General features: G+C 56.6%; 1 protein-coding gene across 1 annotated transcript; it reads left to right on the plus strand.

The window, feature by feature from the left end:
- Positions 1 to 1,807: 1,807 nt before the first annotated feature.
- Positions 1,808 to 27,063, plus strand: CC1H1orf167 (chromosome C1 C1orf167 homolog). Its single transcript, XM_086720229.1, has 20 exons — positions 1,808 to 2,203; positions 5,641 to 5,791; positions 6,741 to 7,990; positions 8,192 to 8,235; positions 8,411 to 8,600; positions 9,239 to 9,375; positions 10,672 to 10,766; positions 11,192 to 11,378; positions 14,817 to 14,992; positions 15,552 to 15,720; positions 17,360 to 17,546; positions 17,650 to 17,804; positions 18,531 to 18,739; positions 19,858 to 20,002; positions 21,406 to 21,627; positions 22,331 to 22,589; positions 25,174 to 25,535; positions 25,704 to 25,872; positions 26,146 to 26,256; positions 26,742 to 27,063. The coding sequence occupies exons 2-20, from the start codon at positions 5,722 to 5,724 to the stop codon at positions 27,042 to 27,044; spliced, it is 4,440 nt and encodes a 1,479-aa protein (XP_086576355.1). The 5' UTR covers positions 1,808 to 2,203; positions 5,641 to 5,721; the 3' UTR covers positions 27,045 to 27,063.
- The last annotated feature ends 237 nt before the right edge of the window (positions 27,064 to 27,300 follow it).

The raw sequence follows: 27,300 nt of genomic DNA on the forward strand, positions 1-27,300 counted from the left end.
CAACTCTTCAAAAGGCAAGAAAGGAGAAGAAAGAAACATGAAGTCTGACCATTAGCTAACACAAAAATAGATGTTTTCATAGACACACATCATGATCATACCTTGTAAATGATTTTCCAGGAACTTCCAGCTCTATTGTGTTTATAAAAGACACACCTAGGGGCGCCTGGGTGGCTCAGTCGGTTAAGCGTCCGACTTCGGCTCAGGTCATGGTCTCACAGTTCATGAGTTCGAGCCCCCCATCGGACTCTGTGCTGGCAGCTCAGAACCTGGAGCCTGCTTCAGATTCTGTCTCCCTCTGTCTCTCTGCCCCTCCCCCACTCACACTCCGTGTGTGTGTGTGTGTGTGTGTGTGTGTGTGTGTGTCTCGAATAAACATTAAAAATTTAAAAATTAAAAAAATAAATAAATACAAGACACACGTAAAATATAAGGACACAGGAAAGCTGAAAGTACAAGAATGAAAAAAGTTAAAGCCTGGCTGGCTCAGTCTGTGGAGCACAGGACTCTTGATCTCAGGGTTGTGAGTTCAAGCCCCACGATGGGTGCGGAGATTACTTAAAAATAAATCTTAAAAAAAAAAAAAAAAAAAAAAACAACTTTAGGGACATCTGGGGGCTCAGTTGGTCAAGCGTCCAACTTCGGCTTGGGTCATGATCTCTCAGTTGGAGGGTTTGTGTCCCACATGTCCGGCTCTGGGCGGAGCTTCGAGCTCTGTGCTAAGCCCGGAGCCTGCTTCGGATTCTGTGTCTCCCTCACTCTCTGCCCCTCCCCTGTTCACACTCTGTCTCTCTCTCACCCCAAAATAAATACACATTAAAAAATAATTTTAAAAAAACTTTACTAAATTAGTATCAGACCAACTTGCCTTTAAGGCATAAAGTACTACTTGAGATCAAAGAACACCAAGATCTAAATAACAAACGATTCCATCCACCAGGTTTAGGAGGAAATGTCGGATACACCGACTCTGGAAGTAATAAATATCCCCTCCTTTAAGAATTGCTTTAGGGGCGCCTGGGTGGCGCAGTCGGTTAAGCGTCCGACTTCAGCCAGGTCACGATCTCGCGGTCCGTGAGTTCGAGCCCCGCGTCGGGCTCTGGGCTGATGGCTCGGAGCCTGGAGCCTGGTTCCGATTCTGTGTCTCCCTCTCTCTCTGCCCCTCCCCCGTTCATGCTCTGTCTCTCTCTGTCCCAAAAATAAATAAACGTTAAAAAAAAAAAAAAAAAAGAATTGCTTTAGACTTTAAGAAGCTCTTTGGCATTAAGTTCTCATGTCAAACCTGTGAGATAGTAGAGGAGGTGTTACCCTTTTTTTTTTTTTTTTTTTTTTTAATTTTTTTAACGTTTATTTATTTTTGAGACAGAGAGAGACAGAGCATGAACGGGGGAGGGTCAGAGAGAGGGAGACATGGAATCTGAAACAGGCTCTGGGCTCTGAGCGGTCAGCACAGAGCCCGACGCGGGGCTCGAACTCACGGAGTGTGAGATCATGACCTGAGCCGAAGTCGGCCGCTTAACCGACTGAGCCACCCAAGTGCCCCGGAGGTGTTACCCTTTTTGCAGATGGGAAGCTTGAGGGTCAGAGAATCGAAGGACTTGCCTCAGGCACACAACTGCAGCACCCAGGTAAGTCACCGGTCACCTGCCCGAAGGCCGAGGGCTCTTTGCCCTCCCATCTCGGGGAGGAGAAAGCATGAAATCTGGACTGAGGGTGGAAAGGCAAGGCAGGACTCCCAGGGAACAGCATGGGCAAAGGTCGCAGGTGGAAAATGCCTAGAGGGCAGTGGGACCGGGCGTCACGAGGCACTGGAGGAGTGGGGAGGGTGCACTCGGGGCGGGTTCAGCGGTACACGGCCACGGCCAGCTTGGCCCGTCTTCCGCACGCCAGCCACTTGCACGAAGCCACGAGGCTGGATCTCAGTCCCCGGATGAGGGGCGGAGCCGAGACTCTGGCGGAGGAGCACGCGCTCCGCACGTGCCCTGTAGCCCACGCCGTGGGAACCTGCGGCCACGCTCGCGACTCGTGGAACCGCCCATGCGCGCCCCGGGCTCCGCGAGTTCTGACGTCCCCGCACCCTACCCGCCTGGGTCGTTAGCCCTCGCGGGAGGTCCCCTCCAGGTTCAAACCGGACCAGGCGGAGGACCTGAGGAAGACAGACGCCCGGAGGACGGGTCCCAGAGGCCAGGAGCACTGACCACCGGTTCTTTGGGGGGAAGAGGAGGGAGGCTCTGATGTCCCTAACTGGACAGGGATGGGGGTGGGTAGCCAGGGAGCAGAGGGTGGGAGTGAGGAGCACGCAGATGAACAGATGAACCCAGCCACGGGGCAGGGACACTAAAGGTAGGGATATTGTGGGTTGAGCTGTTTGAGATCTCCTTTGGAGAGAGGTGGGGGGGCAGGTGGTCTTGGTTATGAGCATGCGCCTGGAATTAGCCCCTCCTCCATCCGTGGCCCCTCTGCAGACACTGACCAGCTATGGGCTTTGGGCCGGGCACGGAGCCCCTTTAAGTTCCAGTTTCCTCATCTCTAGTTCTTAGGGTTAAATGACAGGGTGTCTCCTAAAGCTGCATGATGTTTACCACGGTCAGTCCCTCGTTTTACACGGTGTAGAAGCCCCTGTTATGTGCCCAGCACTATTGCGTGTGCTGCAAATACTGCAGGGGAAAAAAAAAATAACAGTGGCTCATAGACCCCTGGAGGGATAGGAGCAAACAATACTTTCTTTAGTCTGTTAGGTGGTGGCAAGTCATGGAGAAAAACCACGAAGGGTAAAGAGAGGACAGAGTGGAGAGGGTGCTAAAGTCTGGGAGAACAGTCATGGAAGGGCTCACTGCTGCGTTTGAGGCAGGCCTTGAAGGAGAGAGGGAGAGACAGTTCTAGGCAGCGGGGACAGCAAGTGCAAAGGCCCTGGGGCGGCAACATGCACAGCATTTTTGAAGGACAGCAAGGAGGCTGGTGTGTTTGTTGCAGAGAGAGCAAGGGGGTCTAGGGGTGAGGTCGATAAGGTAACTGAGGGCCAGATGATGCAGGACAGGGATCAGAAAACTTTTGTAAAGGCCTAAGAGTAAATGCTTTAGGCTTTGAGGCCCATAAGGTCTCTGTTGCAACTACTCTGCCATTGTATCAAGAAAGCAGCCAGAGACAAGCCATTAAACCACTAGATGTGGCTGTGTTCCAAGACAACTTTACTTACGTAACAGGCACCCTGCTGTGGGGCCTTGAAGGCAAGAGCTGAGCAAAGGAGGAACCAGCAGAGGTGACTGGGAAGGAGCTGGCAGGCCGGAGGGAGGAAAGGAAACCCAGTCAAAGGCCAAACTCAGCATATTGAGTAAAAGCAGGAAGCCTGAGTAATTGGAAGGCTCTCAACCTGCAAGGCAGGAAACTCAGGGCTCAGGAGGCAAGGAGTTCCGATTGCTCGTAAAGGGTTTTTATGGGATAAATACAGCAGTGATCTGGCTTTTAGAGCTGGTTGGGTGTCTAGTGGTCATTTTTATTTGGATCAGGGTGGCTAAGTCAGGGGGACAGGGACGTCCAGAGAGACTTGAACAGGCATGAACAGACTTGGTGGTTGGGGGATTGGCTGGTGACCTCTGCTGATTTCTGAGAAGAGCTGTGAGTTCCTGTAAGGTTAGGTTAAGTGTCCTTTATGCACCTGCGTTGACCTGTCTCCATCCTGTTCTTGATATAAGTGACTCCCTTTGCGTGTGGTTCGATACCCAGGGAGGGAGCATCCTGGAGTCAGGGAAGCAAGGGGTCCCAGGAAGATGAGCGAGTGACCACTGTCCTGCTGTTGCTGCTGCCTTAAGAGAAGCCAGGGCCGGCCAGGGGTGTGATGTCTCGGGGATCACCTGGAGGAAAGCAGCCTCGGGCAGGTGGGGGTGGGGTGCCGATTGCAGCGAGGCCAGCAGTTGGAGATGGGAGAGAAATAGGGGGACTTGGGAGAGATGACCTGGGACCTGAGGCTCAAGAAGGGTGGGGGTGGGGGTGGGGGTTTTGCTTTCTGTTTTTAATTTTTTTTAATTTTGTTTTTTAACATTTATTTCATTTTGAGAGAGAGGCAGAGCGCGAGTGGGGAAGGGGCACAGAGAGAGGGGGACAGAGTATCTGAAGCAGGCTCCAGGCTCCGAGCTGTCAGCACAGAGCCTGATGCGGGGCTCGAACTCATGGACCATGAGATATCATGACCTGAGCCGAAGTTGGATGCTTAACCGACTGAGCCACCCAGGCGCCCCTGCTTTCTGTTTTATAAAGTTGGAAGAAATAACTGCCTGCTTAAGTGCTCATGGGAATGACCTTGTAAAAAAGGGGGAAGTACTGATGGGGGAGTGGTTTCTGGAAGCAAGGACATGGCCCTGACCCACCATAGCCTGTGTCCCACCCCCCAAGCTCTGTGTCCAGGTTCGGGCCTGAGTCTGCCGTGGGGCTGTGGGGGTCATGGGTGCCTGTCTTGATGCCCAGAATGGCACCTCAGAGGCCAGTGGTGGCTCTGGGTGCTTTCCTTGGGGAGATGAGATGGGATGGCCCCCAGAGTGCAGGGGAAGGTCAGCCTGGGAACAGGACCGCACGGGATGGAGCGGGGAGTTGGGGGGAGGGCAGGTGGGGGGAGGCTGTGTCCTGGAAGCTGGCCAGGAAGGAACACGGAGGCATTTCTGTTCTGTTGCCCTATTTTGTGAGTGCAACAGAAAGTAAGGTCTGCTGGGGGGGGGAGGGGAGGGGAGAAGAGGTGGCAGGGGTTTGAGGACAGAGGGGAAAGTGTGAATTGGCATCTAGGAGGGAGGGGGGAGGGAACTAGTCTCATTCTCCAGCAGCCTTTGCACCCACGTGGGACCAAAGGCAGTCATTTGGAGCGAGGCTGTCGGTGCAGCAGCAGGGTGAAAACCAGTCATCAGTGTTGTGCAGAGGGAGGAGGGGCGCGGCCCAGGGGCGAGGTGTGCGAACGGGTGTTTTTACGTGGAGGGAAGGGAGAGACAGCAAGCAGCAAGGGACAGTCAGAGGTGGTGGGGCCAGAGGATGGGGCCTGATGGGGGAAAGACCACCGGCATGGGGCACTAGAAGGTGGGGGTGGGGTCCAGAACTGGAGCAGGTACAGTTATTTAGGATGCTAGAGCCTGGGGGCACCATGGCAGTGGATGGCTGAGGTGGGACAAAGGGCAAGATGGCAGGAAAGGAAGAGGTCAAGGACTCCGCAGGCCAGGAGTGAGAGGCATCAGCCATGTGGACGGTGAGCTCGCCAAGGACTGAGGCGTGTGTTGGTGACTGCCACAGTGAGCCAGAGCTGAAACCTTCAAGGAACGAGGGGACGGGGCCTGGACTGTTTTCAGTTCCATTCAGCTTTGGGCTGCAGTGTTCTGGGGTCGGTGGGGAGAAGGAAGGAAGTGGTCTGAGAGAGCCCCCCAGCCCCTGCCAGGAGGGCTGTCTGGGAATCAGGGGCCACAGAGAGGTCTGGGGTCAGTGTTAGAAGGAGGGGGCACTGGAGGACATTCGAAAATCATCAAGGGAAGGTGGAGGTATGGGGGCCTGACCAGGACAGCTGGGGCTGGGCCCCAGGGCAAGCAGAGGTGCTGACGAAGGGTATGGTGTGGACCAGGGCTGGGGTGTGGCCCGGTGGGAGCTGGGCATCCTGTCCTTGCCCTTCAGGACCTATCCGATCAAACAGGCCAGACCGCTGGCCTTAGTGTGGACCAAGGACGCCTCCGCCTTGGCTTTGCCCTCGAATCCATGGAGCTGAGACACGACGCCAGCCGCAAGGAGAACGTGCCCCTCAGGCCTGCGACGCCCCTGAGGCCAGGCAAGAGGCTTGGTGGGTCTGGGTTGGATGTGGCAGGAACAGGGTCCCCTCTCGCTATTGGCCCAGAGCTTCTTTTCCGCCAGACCAGCCCAGGGCCTCGCTAATTCCAGAGGTTGACCGTACAGGGCCAGCTGGGCCGGGACGAAGTCTTCCTAGCCTGGGACGGAGGGAGAGTCAGGATGTCAGGAAGTGAGGCCAGGAAGAGGAGGACTAGGAGTGGGCCTGGCTCCCCCCCCCCCGCCCCCGCCGCCCCCTGCTAAGGCGCTTGGCTACAGAGCCAAGGCTGGAAGCCGCCCCCAGACAAATTCAGATTCTGATGCACGTGCCAGTTTCTCCAAGTCCTAGCTGCGTGACTGTGGGGCAAGTTGCCAAACCTCTCTGGGCTTTAGTTCCTGTCTTCAAACGCACACCTCCTATGGCCCAGTATAGCTGCTAGGTCCCCAGGCGTTTCCTGGTCTCCAGCTGACGAATGGCCCCCGGAGCTGGGGAGACTAAGCCCCACCCTGAGTCACCCAGAGCAGCTCTCCTGCAGCTGTTTGCTGTGTGGGTCTTGGCCCTGACCCCCAGCGCTGCTTCCCCATCACCCCTGCCCAAGCCAGGAATCAGTCATCCTTGATTCTTCTCTTTCCTTCACGGCCCCCAGCCCCCCAGCCCCGAGCCTCCACGGCAGATCCGCTTCCGCGTCCTTCTCTCCCCCATCCCTGAACCCAGCCCTGCCCTCTCTCACCTAGGATGCCCTCAACAGCCTCTTTACTGTCCCCCTGCTTCCCTCTGCCCTCCTCCCCCCTCGCACCCCAGCCCTGCTCCCTGCAGCCAGGCACCGAGTCAGACCACCCCTCAGTCCTGTCCCCCTCCTGCCTGGCATCCTGTCTCTGACCCGCTCCCCCCAACCCACCCGAGCACTGACCACCGCGTCCGCCCTCGGCTCACGACTCTGTCCTCTCTTAAGAGCGACGGAGATTTCCGAAGAGCAGAGGTGTCGGCCGGGGCAGCGGACATGGCCGGTGGGTGCGCGAGTGCCCGGCTGAGAGGGAAGGGCCTGCCACCATACGCTCCCCGGGGGCAGAGCGGCGCCAGGAGCCCTGCCGGGTCCAGACCAACCTGGCCGGCGCAAGCCTCGTCCTGAAGGACGCAACTGGCCGGCTGGTGAACTCAGGCTTGCAACAGCAGAGCAACCTGCAGACCCCGGCCAGCAGGCCCCAGGGGAGAGCCCGAGAGCTTGTCGTCCAGCAGAGTAACCTGAGCATAAGGGGGACCAGCTTGGCCGAAGGCAGGAGTCACCTCAGCCCCCGCCTCCGGTCAGAGCTTCAGGGCAGCTTCTGGCCCCACCCGATACCCCAGGGAAGCCCTCTATCCCGAGCGTCACTGGCTAACCCACCCTCCAGCCTGAGACAGTCCCGGTGGCTGGGCACAGACACCCCCTGCCCAGACGTCCAGCCTGCTGCAGGCTTCGCCTCTCTCAGTGGACACACACTTCCAGGCTCCGGACCCTGGTGTGTCCTGGGGAACTGGCCCCCTAGGCTCATGGGGGAGCCCCTCACCCTGGAGGACCTGACTGTCCCGGTCCAGAGCCAGGCTCGGGCCCCATCCCAGACTGCCATCCACCAGCTGCTGGCCTCTGTGCGACACCTGGAGCACGAGGTAGCCCGTCTCGGGTGCCGGGCCTCCCAGGAACCCCCAGGCCCTGCTCACCAGGACCCCTGGACCACCAGTGGCCGGGCCCTCCCTGCTCACCGCCAGCCCGGCCAGCCTGTTCTTGCTTCCTGGGAGGGGAGGGAGAAACCCGTGCGAGGCCTCAGGGAAACTGCGGATTTCCCAGGGACACAGGGGGCCCAGGCTGGCCTCTCGGACGGTCGGGCAAGCAGTAAGCCTGCGTCACCGGAGGCCACGCTGAGGATGCCGACGGGGGATTTCCTCGACCCTAAGCAGGGGGCCCTTCTGGCCAACCCCGCGAGGCAAGGAGAGAACTTCTCCCCGGGGCCTACATATGGCAGCAGGCCGAAGAGGGACCCCCGGCTCCCTCCAGGGGTGGGTAACAGGGAAGCCAGACCCTGCTCTGCAGCTTGCTCCAGTGCTGCCCGGGGCGGCCCACCTGGGCAGGAAGGAAGGGAGGTGGCCCTGCAGGAGCTGGTCGACAAGGAGGAGGAGAGGACGGCTTCCTGCCCACCAGATGCAGCCCCAGCAAGGAGCGCCCTGCAGGTAGAGGCCAGAGGAGGCCGGGCGGGCGGGGGAGCCGGGAGACCTCAGGAGTGCTCCCAGGAATTCCCTCTGCCAGCTGGCCGCCGCTCCCCTGTTACGCTCCCCGCCCCCAGGAAGGGAGGCCGGGGACAGGCAGGCTTGGTGTCCCGCCCTGCTTGCTCTTCAGCCTGAGAACCTCGTCCTGTTCTTTTGCTTTCCAAGAACAAAGCCCGAAACGTTGGGAGCCTGGAGTCCGGGACGGCCCGGTGAGGCCATGGGCTGTGGGGGTGCGGAGGGGGGTGGACAGCTGCTCTCCAAGTTGCCTGGGACAGTGGAGACGAGCACCTGGTGGAGGGCAGGCCCTGGACGGGGGCAGATCCACACAGGACTTAAGGGGGGAGGGGACTTCCTTCACCCTGTCCCTGCTGGGGGGTGTTTCAGATGTTTCAGAGCCTGGTGGCATCGGGTGCGGAAGCGGCGGGCCGTGGCTGCGGCGGTGGCCCTGGGCCGCCGGCGGCTGTTGCGCAGGGGCCTGCGGGCGCTTCGGTGGGCACTGCGGCTCCGGGAGGCCCAGCTGGAGGTGGCATGGAAGCGACACACTCAGGCCCTGCTGGCTCAGAGCTTCCGAAAGGTCCGGGGCCTCCAGGTTGGGCCGTGGGGAGGTGACGAGAGGCTGGTATGTCTGGGGAGGAGGCCACCTGTTTTATACCTCCTGAGTGATCAGCAGTACAGCGGATGGTGGCCCACCCAGACACGTGACCCAGCTCTGCCCGAGTTCAAATCCAGCCTCCGCTACTTTCTTTTTTCCACAAATTTTTTGCTGCATGGCTTTGGGCAGGTTACTTAACCTCTCTGTGCCTTCGTGTCTTTAGCTCCGAAATGGGATAACAATAGTAGTACATACCTCTCGGGATTGTTGTGAGGTTAAATTAATAAATACAAAGGACTTAGGACCCTACTTAGCACATAGCAAGCACTCTGCCAGATGAGTAGCTGCTATGTTTTTCTAACCGTTAGCCAGCCAGGACTGGGAGGGCACGTCTGTGGTCTTCCCTCCTCGGGAAAGGAGTGCTCTGGGAGGGCCTAGCTCCAGGTTTTGCCCCCCAAGGAAAGCTATGCATTTCTCCATGCGTTCATTAATTCCCAAGGTAGTCTATAGGTTAAGACCGGAGACTTTGGAGTCTCACAGAAATGTCCCACTCCTGTCCACCATTGGGGCACATTTGAGGCTATGGCCCACATCCTTCTTTCCCTTCTCTCTTGCCCCAGTGGAGAAACCAGACTCTGCAGCAGAAGCAAGGGCAGCCCCGCATCCAGGCTGGGCTGGGACCCCCACCGTCTGGGACGGGCCAAGGCCAGAGCCCCTCAGGAAGGGAGCCAGGGGCAGACCCTGCCTGGAGAAGCAGGTAGTCTGGGACACCCCAGTGGTCAGTGGGTCAGTGTGGCCTGGGCGGTGCTGGTGGCCTTCCCTCCCCCCGCTTCCTGCCTCAGTGTCCCCTTCTCGACTCCCCCACAAGAGAATGAGGATGACACCAGCAGATGTGGACAAAGATCTCTGCTCAAGTATGTCCGCTGCAGCATTATTTAGACTAGTAAAAACCTCAAAACAGCCTGAATGCCCGACAGCGATTGAGAAAATTACGGTTTAACAACGTGATGAGCATTTGGCAACCGTTCCGTGTGACGTTTGTCAAGACTTTAAAATTTTCTCCCCGTTCTTTTTTGGTAAATTTTTCGTATCTAGTGTCTTTTATTGGTGTTACTTCTAATTATAACAGTCATGCGTGCTTGCTTTGAAGAACATTCCAAATGGTTGAAAGTTTCATCCCTCTCCCCATGTAACCCCCTTCCTAGAAGTAGTTTCACGGGTATTTGCATGGAATTTTTGCTGACAAGGAAAAATGGTTATGATGACGTTAAATGGGGGGGGGGAGAATGAAAATAGTGTGTAAGATATGTTTTCTGCACGTGAAACAGTACAGAAGGAAAAATCTGTTGCTCAATGAGTTAGCACTATGGAACTGCTCACTCAGAGATGGTTAAGGTGGTTAAGTTTTATGTTTGGTGTATTTTACTGCTGTTAAGAATGAACATAAGTAAATATTTCACACACCCCCCCCCCCCAAAACATGCTAAGATAAGCAGGTCGTGCTTATCTCTGGAGCGGTGGAATTCAAGTTGACTCTTTTCTTCTCTCTTCCCTCAATCTTCCACCATAGGGGTGTACTGGTTTGTTTTTTTTTTTTCTCGTTTGCAAATTAACTAGGTGTGCTTGACATCATTATCCCAATAACATTTGTTTTATTTTATTTATTTAATGTTTATTTTTAAGAGAGAGAGACAGAGTGTGAACAGGGGAGGGGCAGAGAGAGAGAGAGGGAGACACAGGATCCGAAGCAAGCTCCAGCTCCGAGCCATCAGCACAGAGCCCGACGCGGGGCTCGAACCCCTCAACTAAGCCACCCAGGCGCCCCACTGATAACATTTATTTTAACACACGTTTGTTGCAAGAGCCCAAATAGCACTGAAGAGAAGGGAGCAGAAACAGAACCTCCCTGCAGACTGCTTAGATAATCGGGGTGAAATGAGAAGGGGGTGGGGGAGGGCCAGCTCAGCGCATCCTCAGCGTGGCCGGGTTGGGACTGTGCGCTCTCCCTCTGATGCCTGGGCATCGGTTTCCCTCTGGGCAACTTTACTCTCAGTCCAGGGAGTCAGAGGGAGGAGGCAGGAGCCTGGCCGGGACCAGATGGAGGCGATGGAGAAGTACAGATGCTTCAGGCCTTGCAGCAACTGGCTGGTGAGCCATGGGCCTGCGGGGGAAGCAGGGGAGAGGGAGCTGAGCCCCCACACTGGGCAGGGCAGGGGGTCCTGAGCGAAGGTTTGCTGAGCATCTACTCAGACGGCTTTTTGGACATGATCTCATGTGAGCCTTGGGGGACCCGGGTGAGGCACTGTGCCTAGTTTACGGATGGGGAACTGAGGCACAGAGAAGTTAAGTGGCCAGCTGGAGGACACGCAGTATGAGAGGCGCACGTCCTGCATTGGTGCCACCGATGCTAGTTCGGGTCCAGCCCAGGCTTGCATGGTAGAACCAGAAAGTCCCTCAGACATCCCTCACTCACAGGGAACCTGAGGTCCAGAGATGGGGAGCAACATGGCCGCCTCCTGTCCCTGAGTCTCCCCACTCACTCACTCTCTCTTCTTGCTCTCCTCGCTTTCCAGGCTTCCTCTTATGGTGCCATCAGAAGGAATGGGCCAGGCAGGAGAGGAGGGTCCAGGGAGAGGCCTCCCGGGCCACGCTGAGGACTCAGAGGAAGGGGAGACCCCCCCAGGCCTGGTGCTCTCATGCTGCAGACGCACCCAAGATGGCCTCTCTGGACACCCAGCAGCAGAGAGCCTGGCTCGGCAGGTAGGGAGAAGGAGAAGAAATGTGGAGTGGGGACCCCTCTCCTGGAGGCAGAGGCTGGGACGCAGCTGGGAGGTACCCTTTGAGTCTGTTCTTGACTCCTGGTATCCAGAAACAGTGATAAAAATAAGAAATGAAAACAGCTGCGGTTTGCTGAGAGCCGAAGGCACCTCCCCGGAACTCTGGGATTTGGTCCAAAGCAAAGCTCAGTGGTGGTCTTGCCCCCCGCCACCCTGGTGGAACCATGGCAGTCACAGAGGGTGTGCTGCAGTGCCGCTGAGTTCAGTGTTGTGAAAGGAAGGAACACAGATCTGTAAGAGGGGTTTTCTCTGGTTGACCTTTTATTATGGGACATCCTTTAATATATTGATCTTATATCTAGCAACCTTGCAGAATTTTATTTGTTTTAGAAAGTTATCTATACACTGTTTTGTGTTTTCTACACAGGCAGTCATATTATCTGCAAACAATTTCAGTTTATTTCTTTTTAATCCTTTTATCTTTTATTTATCTCATTTTACTCCACTAAAGACACTTAATTGATGCAGATTAGAAATGGCACAGTTCCCTTTTTCCTGAGTAAATAAGTGTTCCTAACTCCAAAGAAAATTCTTCAGCATGTACCATATGTACAGTATCATACGTATTCTTACCACTTTTAAAATTTATTTTTTATATTTTAGTTAACATGAAGTGCAATATTGGTTTCAGAAGTAGAATTCAATGATTCATCACTTACATACAACACCCAGTGCTCATGACAAGTGACCTACTTAATACAGACACCTAGGCCATCTCCCACTCAACCTCCCTCCATCAACCCTTAGTTTGTTCTCTATCATTGAGTCTTCTGTGGGTCATATCCTTATCACTTTGCTAAAAGGTTTTTATCATAAATTACACTGAATTTTATCAAACTGTCTTTTTCTACGTCTACTGATACTTTTTTTTACATCTCATACAAAAGTAGAGAGAGAGGGTGTCTGGGTGGCTCAGTTGGTTGAGTGTCTGGCTCAAGGCCATGATCTCGTGACTTGTGAGTTCGAGCCCCCGCGTTGGACTCTGTGCTGACAGCTCAGAGCCTGGAGCCTGCTTCGGATCCTGTGTCTCCCTCTCTCTCTGCCCCTCCCCTGCTCATGCTCTGTCTCTCTCTGTCTCAAAAATAAAAAAATAAATTTTTAAATAAAATTTAAAAATTAGAATAGATACTAAACCCCAGGGTCCCCATCACCCAGCTTCAAGAAAATCACCCCCTAAAAAATTCATTTCATCTGTACCCCAACTGTTTCCCCCTACGTTATTTTAAAGCAGGTCCCCCACATCATGGCGTCTCATCCGTAAGTACTTCTGTAGCATCTCTAAAAGATGGGGACTCTTTTCAATGACAACCACAATGCCACGATCACCCCGAAAAATGGACAGTCATTCCTTAACACCACAGAATATCTGGTCAGCATTCAAATGTTCAATTGTTTTTTATAGGTATGCATTCTCTTATAGTTTGTTTGAACTGGGATCTAAATAAAGTCCACATGTTACAGTCTTTGAAAACGATCCCAAAATAAGAAATACAAAATATTTTGAGGGGTGGTCACTCACCAGAATATGTGTCCAGCTTCCTAAATGACAACCCAGAAGAGGCCGACATTCATTCAAACTGTGTTTTTAAAGAATCAGTTTCTTTTCTTTCTATTGTACCCAAATAGTGCTTGATTAATGGGGACTTTTTTTCTGACAGCCCACAGACTACTTATAGAAAATACTAGTTGTTGAAACATTAAATTTAATATTTTCTCTTTGGAGTACTTGAAGAAGTTAAAATAGATGTTGGGGGCAGGGGGCCCTGGGTGGCTCAGTTGGTTCAGCTTCCAACTTCGGCTCAGGTCATGATCTCACCATTTGTGGGTTCGAGCCCTGGGTTGGATTCCAAGCTGACAGGGACAGCCTGTTTCGGATTCTCTCGCTCTCTCTCGCTCTCTCTCTGCCCGTCCCCAACTCGTGCTTTTTTCTCTCTCTCAAACTAAATAAACGTTAAAAATAACATAAAATAGGTGTTAGAATTTGCAATGTTCATTAGATTCACTTAAGATATGATCTATTGCCTTCAAGAAATAAAGAAAGAAAGGCAACATGTTAAAGTTGGCTGGAATCTTTAGCAGGCTCCACACTTATCATGGAGCTTGACTCCGGGCTCTCTCCCACAACCCTGCAGTCATGACCTCAGCCGAAATCCAGAGTCAGATGCTTAACTGACTGAGCCACCCAGGCGCCCCTCATTATGGGGTCCCCTCTAGTTTTTTTCTCTGCAGTTTATCTGTTGAGGAAACCAGGCCGCTGGTCCAATAGAGTTAACCCGTCGATGTCTGCATCCTGCTGACTGCATGTCCCCCCGGTGCAGTTTTCATTTTTCATGTATATATTTTTAAGTTTGTTTGTTTGTTTGTTGAGAGAGAGCTCAAGGAGCAGAGAGAGAGAGAGAGCAAGACTCCCAAGCAGGTTCCACAGTTAGTGCAGAGCCCAATGTGGGGCTTGAACCCACGACCTGCAAGGTCGTGACCTGAGCCAAAATCAAGAGTCAGATGCTGGGGCGCTCAGCTAGTTAAGCGGCTGACTTTGGCTCAGGGCACGATCTCCCGGTTGGTGAGTTCGAGCCCCGCATCCGGCTCTGTGCTGACAGCTCAGAGCCTGGAGCCTGCTTTGGAGTCTGTGTCTCCCTCTCTCTCTGCTTCTTCCTCACTCGTGCTCTGTCTCTCAAAAATAAACATTAAAAAAAAAAAAAAGAGTTGGATGCTTAACCGACTGAGCCACCCAGGCATCCCCCCTCCCCCCCCACACACACCGCTAAGTGCAGTTTTCCATGAGACCTTTGAGTGAAGGTTGCTGAGCTAGACTGGGGTTCAGCGGAGACGTGAGGCTGGGTGCTTGGCCGGTTAGTTGAGGGAGAGCCGGCAGGAGAGCGCCAGGCGAGGGAACAGCACAGGAAAAGGCCTGTGACGGAGGAGCATGAGAAGAGCAAAGGACACCAGTCAAGTTGGAGCCCCGTGGTCCAGGGTGGGGGCCGTGCCGGGGCCAGACCTTGCGCGGCCTTGTGGGCCGTGCACAGTAGCTGACATTTTGTCCTAAGAGCGAGGGGGCAGTCACCGGACGATTTCAGCAGCGGAGCGAGATGACCGCGTTTGAGATTTGAAAAAGATCACTCTGGCAACTGAGCAGCGGCTGTCTGGAGAGCCGTTGCAGGGGGCCGGGCAGGAGGCTGCTGAGGCCATCCGGGCACCCAGAGGCCCGGGTGTGGCGGCCTGAGCAGGTGGCGCAGTAAGTCCTTACAGCTGCCCCATTTTACATACGGGAAGCCTGAGGCTCTGAGAGGTGATGCGGTGTGGGGCAGGCGGCTGTTGCTGCAATCATCGCTCTTAGTACCAGCACCTTCTCTCGGCTCCCCAGGTGCTTTGGGGCCTGGCAGCAGTTTGTGCAAAGAGGGGCCCGGTACCGGGACCGCCTGGCTCACCGCCGGGCCAGGACCCTGAGGATATGTCTGCAGCAGTGGGTGCGAATGAAGCAGCTCCAGGCCTCAGATGGAGCGAAGGTGACCCAGCTGTCCCTCTGCCGGCAGAAGGCAGGTGAGCAAGCAAGTGGCGGGCGGAGGGGCTCCCTTTCCCTCCCACCCCAGCAAACAGCGTCACCTAAGCTCCGTCTGTGATGGGCCCCAGTTGAACCGATGGCTTCTTGGGATGGGGGATGGTGACGCAGGGAGCTTTCTGGGGGGGTTGCAGTCTGATGGGCGCGGGAGGGTCCAGGCGGGGTCCCGGAGTGGGCAGGCTGTGGCTGGGCCCCATTCTCACCCCCAGTCGTGAGCTTCTCTGGACAAGGGACTTTGTTCTGTCTTCTACCAGAGGGGGATGTGGTCCCTGCTCTCAGGAAGCTCCTGGTCTGGGGGACACACAGACCTTGTCCCCCATCCCAAAATCTGAAAGGGAAAGATGGGGCCTCTGAGGGGAGGATTTGGAGGCAGTGGGAGGAGGCAGTGCCTGGGAGGGGAAGGCTCCTCAGGAGGGGCGGGGGGAGGTGAGGCAGCAGCCTCTGTGACAGCCTCTGTGACTGCCGTGGGTTCCACCAACAGATTTGGGTGGAAGGAGGTCACTGGGGACGGGACTGATTCATCCCTCGACTGCTTCTCAGGGAACGTGGCCCTCTGCAGCTCAGCCCCTGGCGTGGCCACAGCCCAAGGCCTGGGGACGATGGCCCAGGTGCAAGGTGGCAGCTCCCTGCGGGAAGCCTGCCGGAGACTGGCCCTCTGCCGGGCGCTGCTGCTCTGGAGGACGCGGCTCTCCCAGCGTCAGAAGGCTGAGTAGGTGTCCGCGAGCCTGTGGCCCGGGGCTGGGCCTGGGGATGCGTACAGGGTGGGCACGTGAGCAGTGCCCAGCACTGGCAGGAGTGCCCCATAGGGAACAGGCCAGACCCCGCTCTTCCCCGTGGCACACTGTGGTTCCCAGCAGGTGTGGGACTGGGGGGAGGTGGCCCAGGGACCTGGAGGCCGTGATGGAGCAGAGAGCTGCAGGAGCCACGGGGTAGCAGGGGACACAAACACAGACTTCTCCCCGGGGGGCTGGAACCCTGATGAGGGAGGTCGGTTTCTTGCTCGTCTCCCGGCCGGGTGGGAGCCCCCCCGGGTGGCAGGAACCGTGTGTGTGTGTCTCACCTCTGCCCCCCAGTGCCTGGCAAGTGTCTGACATGTCAGAGGCATGGGAAAAATCCTGTAAGGGAGTAAGTGCCCCTATCTGCCTCATTATACAGCTAGAGAAACTGAGGCTCCGCGGGTCGAACAGCTTGCTCTAAATCACGTTGTGAAGTAGGAGCAAGAAGGTCCCCGTTGCTTTTCCACAAGACAGTCGCGCCCGGGATTCAGAGTCCCCAGGATGGTCGCGGTGGGTGAGGGTGGGTGAGGGGGGTCAGGAGGGACCAGCTGCGTCGATGATACGACAGGTGGAATGTAAACCAACAGTTGTAGGGATAAGAATTCTGTCACTGAACGCCACATGCCTAGCATCCATTATCCCCCACCTGCTTGGTCCACTGGGACCCTCAGTCTCTTGTAATGTGCCCCTAGAACTCTCGAGAAAGTCAGTTCACCGTGATCTCCCAGAAGGCAGCTTTCCCTCCTCCAGTCCATCCTCTACCCTTTGGGCATCAGGGAGCAGTCCATATCTATCTACAACATAGCTGGGGCTACCCTGTGACCTAGAAGGAGTATTTGGGGGTGCCTGGGTGGCTCAGCTGGTTAAGCATCCGACTCTTGATTTCGGCTCAGATCTCTCTGAGTTCGAGGCCCACGTCGGGCTCTGTGCCGACGGCGAAGAGCTTGCTTGGGGTTCTGTCTCCAACTCTCTCTGCCTCTTCCCCGCTTGCGCATGTGCACACACACCCTCTCTCAAAAATAAATAAACATTACAATAATTGTAGAAAAGAAAGAAAATAAAATTAGTATATGGAACCCACGTCTTCGGCTATTTGGAGTTTGGGGAAATGACCTTTCACCAGGCCTCAGTTTCCCTGTCTTCCTCAGTTGAGGCCTCAGTTGAGCAGAGGCAGAAGTGGTTATACCTGTGGCCTCTTGAATCTGGGGGCCTGGGGCCTGGGGCGCAGCTCCGTACCCATCAGGAGTGTGGCAGGGATCAGCCAGGTGATGCAGGTGTAGTAGTGGTCTCAGCCCGAGAGGCTCACGAGGGTCACTCTGGGAGCTTTGGGAAAATTAGGAAGCCCAGGCCGCGCCTAGGTGGTTAAGTCAGAGACTCTGGGGGTGGGATCCCAATGGGCCTCAGTACTTCCCAGGACTCCCCAAGAGTCCCACGTGCAGCTGGCTTGAGAGGTGGTGCTCTAGCCTTTGTTTGGCACGCGGTGGCTCCCTTCCAGCTCAGCGCTTTGGCAGGGACCCAGCTGGGGGGTAGCACCTGCTTGGGGCCCAGGGACTCACCTGCCCCTTCCTGTAGCTCCTTCCTCCAGGGCATGCGGCAGCAGATGATTCGGCGTATCCTGAAGGGCTGGTGCCTGAGGGCCTGGGGTCCAGGCACCGCATCAGACAGTGCCAGGACCACCTGGGCCCCGGAGCTCCTGGGCAGCATCCCCGGCGGGGAGGACTTGCTGGGCTGCAGCACACCCCGAAGCTCACTAGAGAAGGTGAGGGGCCGGGGGTGGGGATGGGCTAGGGTGGCAGGTGCGAGGAGAGGGTGGGGACGGAGCAGGGGCCCAGGGATCCAGGACTCCATCCCTCCTTCCCTAGGTTTCCAGGGCCCCCACCCTCCTGGAGACGCTCCGGCTGAGCTTTGTGTGGGCAGCTGGGCAGCAGCAGAAGAGGCGGTGCCTTCTGCTCTGGCAGGTGCGGGCACAGCAGTCCCGGAGGGCAGCGAGGTGGCACCGGTGTGCTCTTCAGAGGCGGTAGGGACCCCTCCCCTTGATGGATGAGCCATGCTGCCCACCACTCCATAGACAGCCTGTCTCCCAGCCCCCTTCCCATCAGTCCTTGTCCTTCACCGCTGCATCCCTTTGGGGTCTGCATCCTAGAGGGCTCCCATCTCACACCCCCAGACTCAGATCCTCTGGACGTCTCCTGCCCTCTTGGCCTGCCCTGCTGACAGGGAAGGGGGCCTGAGGCACTCTACGGGGTAATCGTTTCTCCCAGAGACTTCGTAGCTGTGGCTCATTCATTCATTCATTCGTAGCACGATGCTTAATTAAGGGTCTGTCTGCCTGGGTTCTAATCCCAGCTCTGCCCCTTGCTGGCTGGCTGTGTGATCTTGGGCAAGTTGCTTAACCCCTCTGAGTCTCCGTCTCTCCACCTGTTCAGGGATAATAATAGTACTCCAATGGGAATCGACAAGGTAGGGGCCTGTAATCCCCTAGCACAGTACCTGGCACATAGCAATGTTTGTCACCAGTGGCTGAGCCCCAGGACTTGGCGCTGGGGTCCGGGATCCCATTTTATCCCTACCGCCTGTCACCGTGACACTCAGAGTAGCGTTTGAGCGGTCCGGCCCCCAGCAGCCCGCCCTCCCCCAGGATGGAAACAGGAAGAAGAGTCACCTGAAGCTCCCGAGGGAGGGGAGGGCCGGGAGAGCCTGGGGTGGCCGTGCCCATCCTCAGGGTGGGCTCTCCGCTTCCTAGCATCCTTCTCGGCTGGAGCCACTGGGCCACAGCCCAAGGGGCCCAGAGAGAGCTGGCTGTTGGCTGGGCCTGGGATCGGAGCTGCAGGGCCGCGCTGGGCTTGTGGCGGCGGCGGCTGGCGCAGAGGCTGCAGGCAGAGCGGTGCGTTCGGGCCCGGGGTCGCACACTGGTCCGGGGCGCCCTGCGCCGCTGGCACGGCTGCTGGCAGAGTGAGTCAGGGCCTGGGTCCGGGCCCCCGAGGCTGAGAGAAGGGCCAGGGCTCATCAGGGCGACCCGGGATTTTGTGTCCTCCCGCACAGAGTCCGGTGATGGGACGTCCACAGAGCTCACCCGGGATGGGGAGGGGCGGAGCAGAACCTGGGGGCGTGGACACTGTGAACACTGCCCTTCCATTCCCCAGCTGTGTGGACCTTACACAAGCCACTTAACCTCTCTGAATCTCAGCTTACTTAGCTGGAAAATGGGAATCGTAGCAGCACCCTCCTCAGGGGGCAGTTGTGGGGACACTAGGAGACCACCCCTGCACAGTGTTTGGCTCAGAACCCAGCTCCTCGCGGATGTTCCATCGTCCTCGCCTCCGTCCTCATCCTCATTATCCTCACCTGGCCTTCAGGAGTCACGGGTCTGAGCACTGAGTCATGGTGCCCTCAGAGCCCAACATGGGAGGTGGGGATCGTTGGGGGCCCCTTTCGAGGCTTCCCACTGCACAGATGCATCGTATCGATGGGCTGGCAGGTGGGGACCCGGTGGTTCTGGAGAACCCCTGTCCTGTTCACTGAGGACAGCTGCTGCTCCAGCCCACTTGCTGCCCCGTTATGCTGTCCCAGTGTTGTCAGACCTAGCTTTCAAAGAAAAGCTGGAAGTCTGGATTGTAACATGAATTCTCCTGATTCCTAAACATTGCCAAGAAACGAAAAACAGTGAGTTGGGTTGATCTGGTCATCACTGGACACGTGTAACCGAAGCATTTATCTATCTATCTGTCTATTGTTTAACCTTTATTCATTTTTGAGAGACAGAGAGAGACACAGCATGAGCAGGGGAGGGGCAGAGAGCGAGGGAGACACAGAATCCGAAGCAGGCTCCAGCCTCCCAGCTGTCAGCACAGAGCCCGACGTGGGGCTCGAACCCACGAACCGCGAGATCATGATCTGAGCCACAGTTGGATGCTTAACCGACAGAGCCACCCAGGCGCCCCATAACCCCCGATGGTTAGGGGGCCTCCTCTGTCTGCATTTGGCTGAGGAGGGCCCCATAGTCACCCGGGGCCAGAGGGGCGAGGCTGGGATGAACACGCAGTGGCATTTCAGCCTCTCTCTGGCCACAGGGCGGCAGCTCCTGCACGAAAAGTACCAGCAGTGGGTGCAGGTCCAACTCCAGGGCCTGAGGAGGACCGTGTTCCGGGACTGGCGACGGGCAGCAGCTCATCGGAGACGCACAGCGGCCCCGCCAGAGCAGCCCCTACTGCAGAGGTGGGTGGGCCTTGCTGGTAGGGGGATGAGGGTCACACCCTCTCTGGAAGAAGCAGGGAGAGAGCCCGGAAGGAGCCAAAGAGCCACGACCACTGACCTTCTATTACCTGCTTTGTTTGAGTGGTGGTGGCTGGGGGAGCGGGGGGTGGTGGCAAGGTTTTAACTCCACCCGATGCCCTGATGAGCCCCAGGTCTCCGACTCCCGACCGGGTCAGTCCTTTGGTTTCAGAGGACACGGTAAAGATGGGGGAATTCAGCTCCTCAAACACCCACCATATCGTGTGCTCCAATACTACGTGTTGTTCAAACACAGGCAAGCTCTCCTCTATACCATTGCCAAAGGAGTGAAATCTTGAACAGACATGTTCTAGTAAAACGCCTATACGTCATTCCTGCGTATTTAAAAGCAGAGCGGGGGGCGCCTGGGTGGCTCAGTCGGTTAAGCGGCCGACTTCGGCTCAGGTCATGATCTCGCGGTCTGTGAGTTCGAGCCCCGCATCGGGCTCTGTGCTGACAGCTCAGAGCCTGGAGCCTGTTTCAGATTCTGTGTGTCCCTCTCTCTGACCCTCCCCTGTTCATGCTCTGTCTCTCCCTATCTCAAAAATAAATAAAACGTTAAAAAAAAATGAAAAAAAAAAAAAAGCAGAGCGGGCAGACGACGCCTCTTCCCACTGTTCAGCCACAAATACCCCGACGTTCACAGTGTCTGCACACAGGCCGCCGGCCACAGACCACCGAGCGGCTGACTCCTGGGCTTTCACCCCTGAGCAGTGGACACCGTTTTTCTGGCCCCTTCTGGAGTGGGTGCTGTGCTCCCCTCACTGACCTCCTGCCCCGGAGTGGGCTTGTGAAGGGAGACCAGGCCTGGCTGCTCCCCCGATCGCACTGGGACTGACTGGGACTGGACCCCACATCCGCTGGGTTCCCGCAACCTCCCGGAGAGCCCCTGCCGCCCTGAGTCAGTTGGCTCTTGCAGCAGCTCTTAAAAGCCAGCACTTTGACCTGTTACACGTGGGTCCGTGCATTTTTAATTTTTTTAGTGTTTATTTATTTATGAGACAGAGAGGGACAGACCATGAAGGGAGCGGGGGTGGGGGAGGTCAGAGAGAGGGAGACACAGAATCCAAAGCAGGCTCCAGGCTCCGAGCTGTCAGCACAGAGCCCCGACGCAGGGCTCGAACTCATGGACTGTGAGATCATGACCTGAGCCGAAGTCGGATGCCTAACCGACTGAGCCACCCAGGTGCCCCAGGATCTGTGCGTTTTTTTTAAGGTGCAGGGTTGTATGTGCAAAACCACGTTATTACCTCTGACATTGTGGAGGGGATTTGCGGGTGTGATTTTGAATTGTGACTTCTGACTCTGAAAGCCCGCCGGGCCCCTCCTCTGCTCCTGTTTTGCAGCCATTTCCAGGCCCCGTGTGGAGTTGTGAGAGACACAGGGGTGTTCCCAGCCACCAGAGCCTTCCGGGATGGCCTGAGAAGGGCCCTGGGGACCACATTTTCCATGTGGTGGGAAGCCGGAGCAGCCAAAGCCTGGGCACAGGAGCAGCACGTGGCCCGGGTCCCCGTGACCCACTGGAGAAGCCGTGCACGGGGGGGCCCGACGGACGAGCACCTGAGGAGGTGAGTGGCTCTGGGCCGGCGCTGCAAGGCCCACCGGCTGGCGGAAGAGAGAGCAGCTCTGTGCTGGACGCGGTGGGTGCATGGGTCCCACCCACGCTGAGTCAGCAGATCCCATGCTGCCCAGAAGCTGAGCACCAGGTGGGTGCCCACGGCCCGCGGGCAGCCCCACACTGTGCTTCCAGCTGGGTTTGTTTTTGAGGTCTTGAGCTTGTTTGGGGCACAGGTAGAAGGTATTTGGTGGCTGGTGATGGGGCTTCGGAGGCGGGGGTCAGAAGGAGAGGTGATCCCAGCCGCTGGGGCTAGTGCTGGGGTCCAATTCCAGACCTGCGCTTCCCAGCGGTGTGACCCCTCTTTGGGCAAGTCTCTAACTTGAAAGGTCAAAGGAAGAGAACAGGCCTGCCTTATAGACATACCGCACGCAAATGCTCAGTTCAGGGGTCAGAAACACGGCAGGTGCTCAACAGACAGTGCTCTTCCTTGTGAAGGAGGGGGAGGAGCAGTGTGGCCGCAGGACTACCCACTCTCTGTCCCCTCAACGGGGCGCCTGTCCCCGGCGTGTGATGTTCTGCAGCTTTCGGTGCCTGTTCCAACCGTATCTCCCCAGAAAAGGGATGAGGGCAGGAGCACTGGCAGGGGCTTGGCCTGGGGCAGGGGAGGACTCCCTACAGTCTACCACAAACATGGGCTCCTGCCTCTCTCCCAGGGTCCTAGAGGCCTGGGCCCAGGCAGCAGCCAGGGGCCGTGTCCAGGGAGCCGCCATCACCCAGTTCCGGCAGGCTGCGTCCAGACGCCTCCTGTGGACCTGCTGGGCCCAGTGGCGGGCAGTGCTGCTCAGTGGGCAATTGGAACCACAGGAGGCAGAGGCCCAGGAGGCCTGCCCGGTTGACCGCAGGCAGCGGCCCGGGGTGGCCAGCAGAGGGCGCCTCCTAGCACTGATGGACACTCCAGCCCCGTGGAAGCAGGTGAGGTAGCCTAGATGGGGTGGGAGGTCCAAAAATGACCTGAGGGCCAGTGGCCTCAGAATCAGCTTGTTTCAGCCCAAGGTGGCAAGCGTGGCTGGATGCTTATCCGGGGGCCCACCGACCTTGGGGACAACACCCCTACCTGGTTGTGGGACAGTCTCCTGGCTCTGGAAGACTGCCATCTTTGGGCCCATCAGCCAGTGCCAGCCCGGTGCAGATCTGCCCCAAAGACAAATGCTGTGGGCACCATCTACCAGGGAGACGGGCACTTAAACTCATACATGTCACGGTGCAACCTAGATCTAGATGGGTGCAGGGGAACAGGAGCAACTAGCAAGTCCTTTTTATTCTTTATTGGAAAAATTACGCATGGTCACTATGGGGAAATCAGGAAATATGAATGGAAAAAAGTTTCTTTCATAACCCTCTCCACCCAAAGATAAACCACCAGTCAGTCACTCTCCAGACCAGAAGCAGTTGGTTCTGTGGGTACCTGGCTGGCTCAGTCGGTAGAGCACGTGACTCTTGATCTCAGGGTTGTGGGTTTGAGCCCCACATTGGGTATAGAGATTACTTAAAAATAAAGAAAAAATTGGGGGGCACCTGGGTAGCTCAGTCGGTTAAGCATCCAACTCTTTTTTTATTTTTTAACGTTTTATTTATTTTTGAGACAGAGCATGAACGGGGCAGGAGCAGAGAGAAAGGGAGACACAGAATCGGAAGCAGGCTCCAGGCTCTGAGCCATCAGCCCAGAGCCCCACGCGGGGCTTGAACTCACGGACCGCGAGATGGCAACCTGAGCTGAAGTCGGACACTTAACCGACTGAGCCACCCAGGCACCCCAAGCATCCAACTCTTAATTTCCGCTCAGGTCATGATCTCACAGTTCGTGAGTTTGAGCCCCTCGTCTGTCTCTGTGCTGACAGCACAGAGCCTGCTTGAGATTCTTGCTTTCCCTCTCTCTCCCCCCCTCTCTCTCAGCCCCTCCCCAGGTCGCACATGTGTGCTGTCTCTCTCTCTCAAAAATAAAACTTAAAACATTTAAAAAATAATTTTTTCAATTTTAAATATCTTTAAAAGAAAAAAAGCAGTTCTGACACTAGCAAATGGCGACAAGAGCTTGATGGCAAACAGGACTGATTCAAAGCCACAGTGAGAGCCGGGGACAAGGAATAACACAGCATAGCAGCCTTGGGACATGTCACTGGAGGACACACAGCCCCAGAGTTACCGGCGAGACACTTAGTGTTCCTAAAAAGGAATTGGAATCATCAAGAATCCTGTTTCAGAATGCTAGGAAGCATAAAATAAATTCTAGAAAGAGTCTAAGAAAAAAGATTAAATTGTTTTTTTAAATGGAATAAGGGGCTAGCTTGGTTATTTGCAGAATCCGTGTATTCACACGTATAGGGCTATGGCAACAGCAGATTCTGGAGTTTCAGAGTATTTTATTTCTAGATCTGTGTCACAAGACAATTTTATTTTCAGAGTGTGCTTAAGTATATTAACATTCCGGGGGCGCCAGGGTGGCTCAGTCAGTTGAGCATCCGACTCTTGGTTTTGGCTCAGATCATGATCTCAAGGTTTGCGGGATCGGCTCCCACGTCGGGCTTTGTGCTGACAGTTTGGGGCCTGCTTGGGATTCTCTCTCCCCTTCTCTCTCTGCCCCTCTCCTGCTCGCCCGCACTCTCTTCCAAAATAAATAAACATTAAAAAAATTTTTTTTAAATATATTAACATCCTGGGGTGCCTGGGTGGCTCAGTCAGTTAAGCGCCTGACTCTTGATTTCGGCTCAGGTCATGATCCCAGTGTCATGAGATGAGCCCCGTGTTGGACTCTGCCCTGTGCGTGGAGCCTGCTTAGGATTCTCTCTCCCGCTGGCTCTCTGCCCCTCCCTAATTCGTGCGAACGTGCACGTACTCTCTCCAAATAAACATTTAAAATAAATAAATTAACTCGTTATCGTTCCATTCTTATCGGCAAAGGCAGGCGGGGATCCCATTTGCTGGTGGAGAAACAGGCATACGGAAACCAAAAGTAAATGAGAGCTAGGGTGCTTGGTTCCAGGCCTCTCCTTTCTAGCACATGAACACACGCAGCCAGGCAGCCCTCCCCCATCGACACGAGCAGGTCTTTTGCCACCTCATGGTGCAGAGGCCTTCGGACAGCCCCTGGCCTGTAGTCGAGTAGAAGCTGGGGCTCAGGCTCTGGAGTCACACTGCTCCCGAGACAGGAGGCCTCAGACAAGTAATCTCATTCTGTAAAGCCTAAGTGGGGGCGGGGAGGGGGGCAACCTGCTCACAGGCTGTGCTGGCACCGGTACGCTGTCACCGGGTGGTGGCTGTTACTGGCCTGCCCTCCGCTTGAATTTCCAGCCTCGCTGGGGAGAACGGGGAAGAGGCTGTAATGTGTACCGATGGCCATGCTACACCTTCTCCGTCTCCCCCTGGGAGCCCCAGGGCCGCTCAAGAGCGGGAGGCCCTGCTTCTGGGGCAGGACAGGAAAGGATCCTGCCAGGTCGCCTGAGTGCCAGGGAGTGCAAACCCCTCGGGTTCAGGTTTTGCTCTCTGGCTGTTCCCTCAGACCCACCGCTGCAGGACGCGACCCAGCCCAACGCGGCACCATGGCCGCGGTGGACCGAAGGAGCAGAGAGAGATGTCCTGGGCTCAGAGTAAGGAGACCTGCCCCTGGGGTCCATCATCTCGCAGGCCTGGAAATCAGCTTCCGGCAAGGTGGCAAATCCGTTCTGTGTACTTATTCTTTATTAACCTCTTCTTTCCAGGTGACAGAGAGCCTTCCCTCTGCCGTGCCTTCCAGGTCCAGCTGCAGTGGCCTGGACGCACCAGCCAGGCCCAGGGCCCGCCGCCTGGAAAACCAGGAGGGGACTGCAGCTCTGAGGCCAGTGTCCTCAAAGGCCAAAGCGTGGCCGCCGAGAGGCAGCTAGGGTAAGATCAGCTGTGCGTGCGTGCGTGCGTGCGGCAGGGCCCTGGGGCTTGCCTGAGCCATGGCCGGAGCTGGGCTCTTTCTGGCCTGCGCTCATTCCTGGAGGATCCTGAGGGATGCGTGGCGCTGCCCTTCTACCTGGGCACGAAGGGCTCGTGATGGTCTGGGCTGTCGGGGTGCTCAACAGGGCCTCACCCCACCAGGAGGAGATACCTGCAGCGCTGGCACCTTGAGGCCTTGCTTCGCCGGCTCCAGGGCTCCCAGCAGGCCAGGTGCCTGGCAGCAACATGGCAGCACTGGGTGGACGCTCAGGGAGAGGAGCAGCTGGCACGGACACTGGTGAGCAGGCTCAGCCCCCCCCCCCCCTTCCCAGCCTTGTGCTGATCTCTCAGCTCATCTCACCTCAACCCTAACCCCTAGAAATGAAGTCTCCCGAAGCATCTTGGTCTGCATCCGTGGGGTCAGGCGACGGGATCTGCGTTAACACACCTCAGGGGATACCCCCGTCCCCGCCCCATCACGGCCCCTCTGTCCTGTGCTGCAGGGGTGTAGGGGGAAGACGTGGCAGAGGGGCGGCGGGCCAGCTTGGGGCCTCACCACCTGTCCCCACAGCTCAGGCAGTGGCACCTGAAGCGGGCCTGGCGCGTGTGGCGGCAGCGAGTCCTGCGGCTGCGGGCGGCTCGGCGACTGCAGCAACAGGAAGGCGGCCGGGTCCTTTCCCAGGTACTGGGGGGTACCCCCCGCCCCGGCAGGACTTCCCAAACTAGGGCCACACCTGGACATTTCTGAGCTGGGGGTCCCTTCGTTTCCCGGGGAGGAGTCAGTTCCTTTGAGAAAACACAGCTTGGATTCTGATTTGGCTGCTGGCCATGTGCTCGGCCCAGTCCTACCCTGCCACTCAGCGTGGGAACAAGGCTCAGTCACAGCACAGCTGCCACTCAACGCTAGCCCACGCTGGGTATGGGTCCCCGGGTGCCCACTCCCTCATCTGCCCCACTCAGAACACAGCTCCCCAGATCACAGATCAGAGCTGTTCGGAGCCTCTGCATTTGGCCTGGGGCAGAGCCGGCTGAGTAGCTGGGGCGGAGGGAGGGATCTCCTATTCCCTCTGGGGACAGAAGGAGCTGAGCACAGGCATTCGCCTAGCACAGACAGCACTGACCCAGGAGGGGGCCAAATAGCCTTTCCTTTCTCCTCTCTGGCTCCAGGCCTTTGAGAAGTGGTGCCAACAGCTGGCAGCCAGGGGCCGGAAGAGAGGAGCCACCACCAGCCCGGTACCCCCTGAGCAAAGCGGGCATCGGGACCCTGGGAGCAGGCTGGAAGCTGCTGGGGTGGACGTGGGCGGGGCAAGGGGCCCAGCTGCAGCTGTGACTTGTTCCCATGGAAAGAAAAACAGAACTGTGCCCAGCCTTCGTAAGGAAGGAACCACGTCCCACCCATCCGGGGAGTGCAGGCTCAAGCCACCAGGCACTCATCCCACAGCCTGGGGACAGAGCTCTGAAGGACAATAAAACACCCTCCTTGGTCCTAGCTGCTTCTCTTGCTCAGCCTCTCCTAAGGGCTGCCCCTCTGCCTCAACCAGCCACCCTGGGAAGGAAGAGGGTAGGTAACCCACGACTGTGCCTGCCTCTTCTGCCATCAGGCTGCTCTTTGGACACCCACCCCCACCCTTGCTGAGCCAGCGAAGACCAGCAGGCAGGGACGGGGACAGGGACCAGCCTCTGTGCATCCCCTGGTCACTGTCCCTGAGCAGCAGGGCTTGAGGGC

Source organism: Puma concolor, chromosome C1 (genome assembly GCF_028749965.1).
Source record: "Puma concolor isolate L17-30 chromosome C1, mPumCon1.1.hap2, whole genome shotgun sequence".
Classification (NCBI taxonomy): domain Eukaryota; kingdom Metazoa; phylum Chordata; class Mammalia; order Carnivora; family Felidae; genus Puma; species Puma concolor.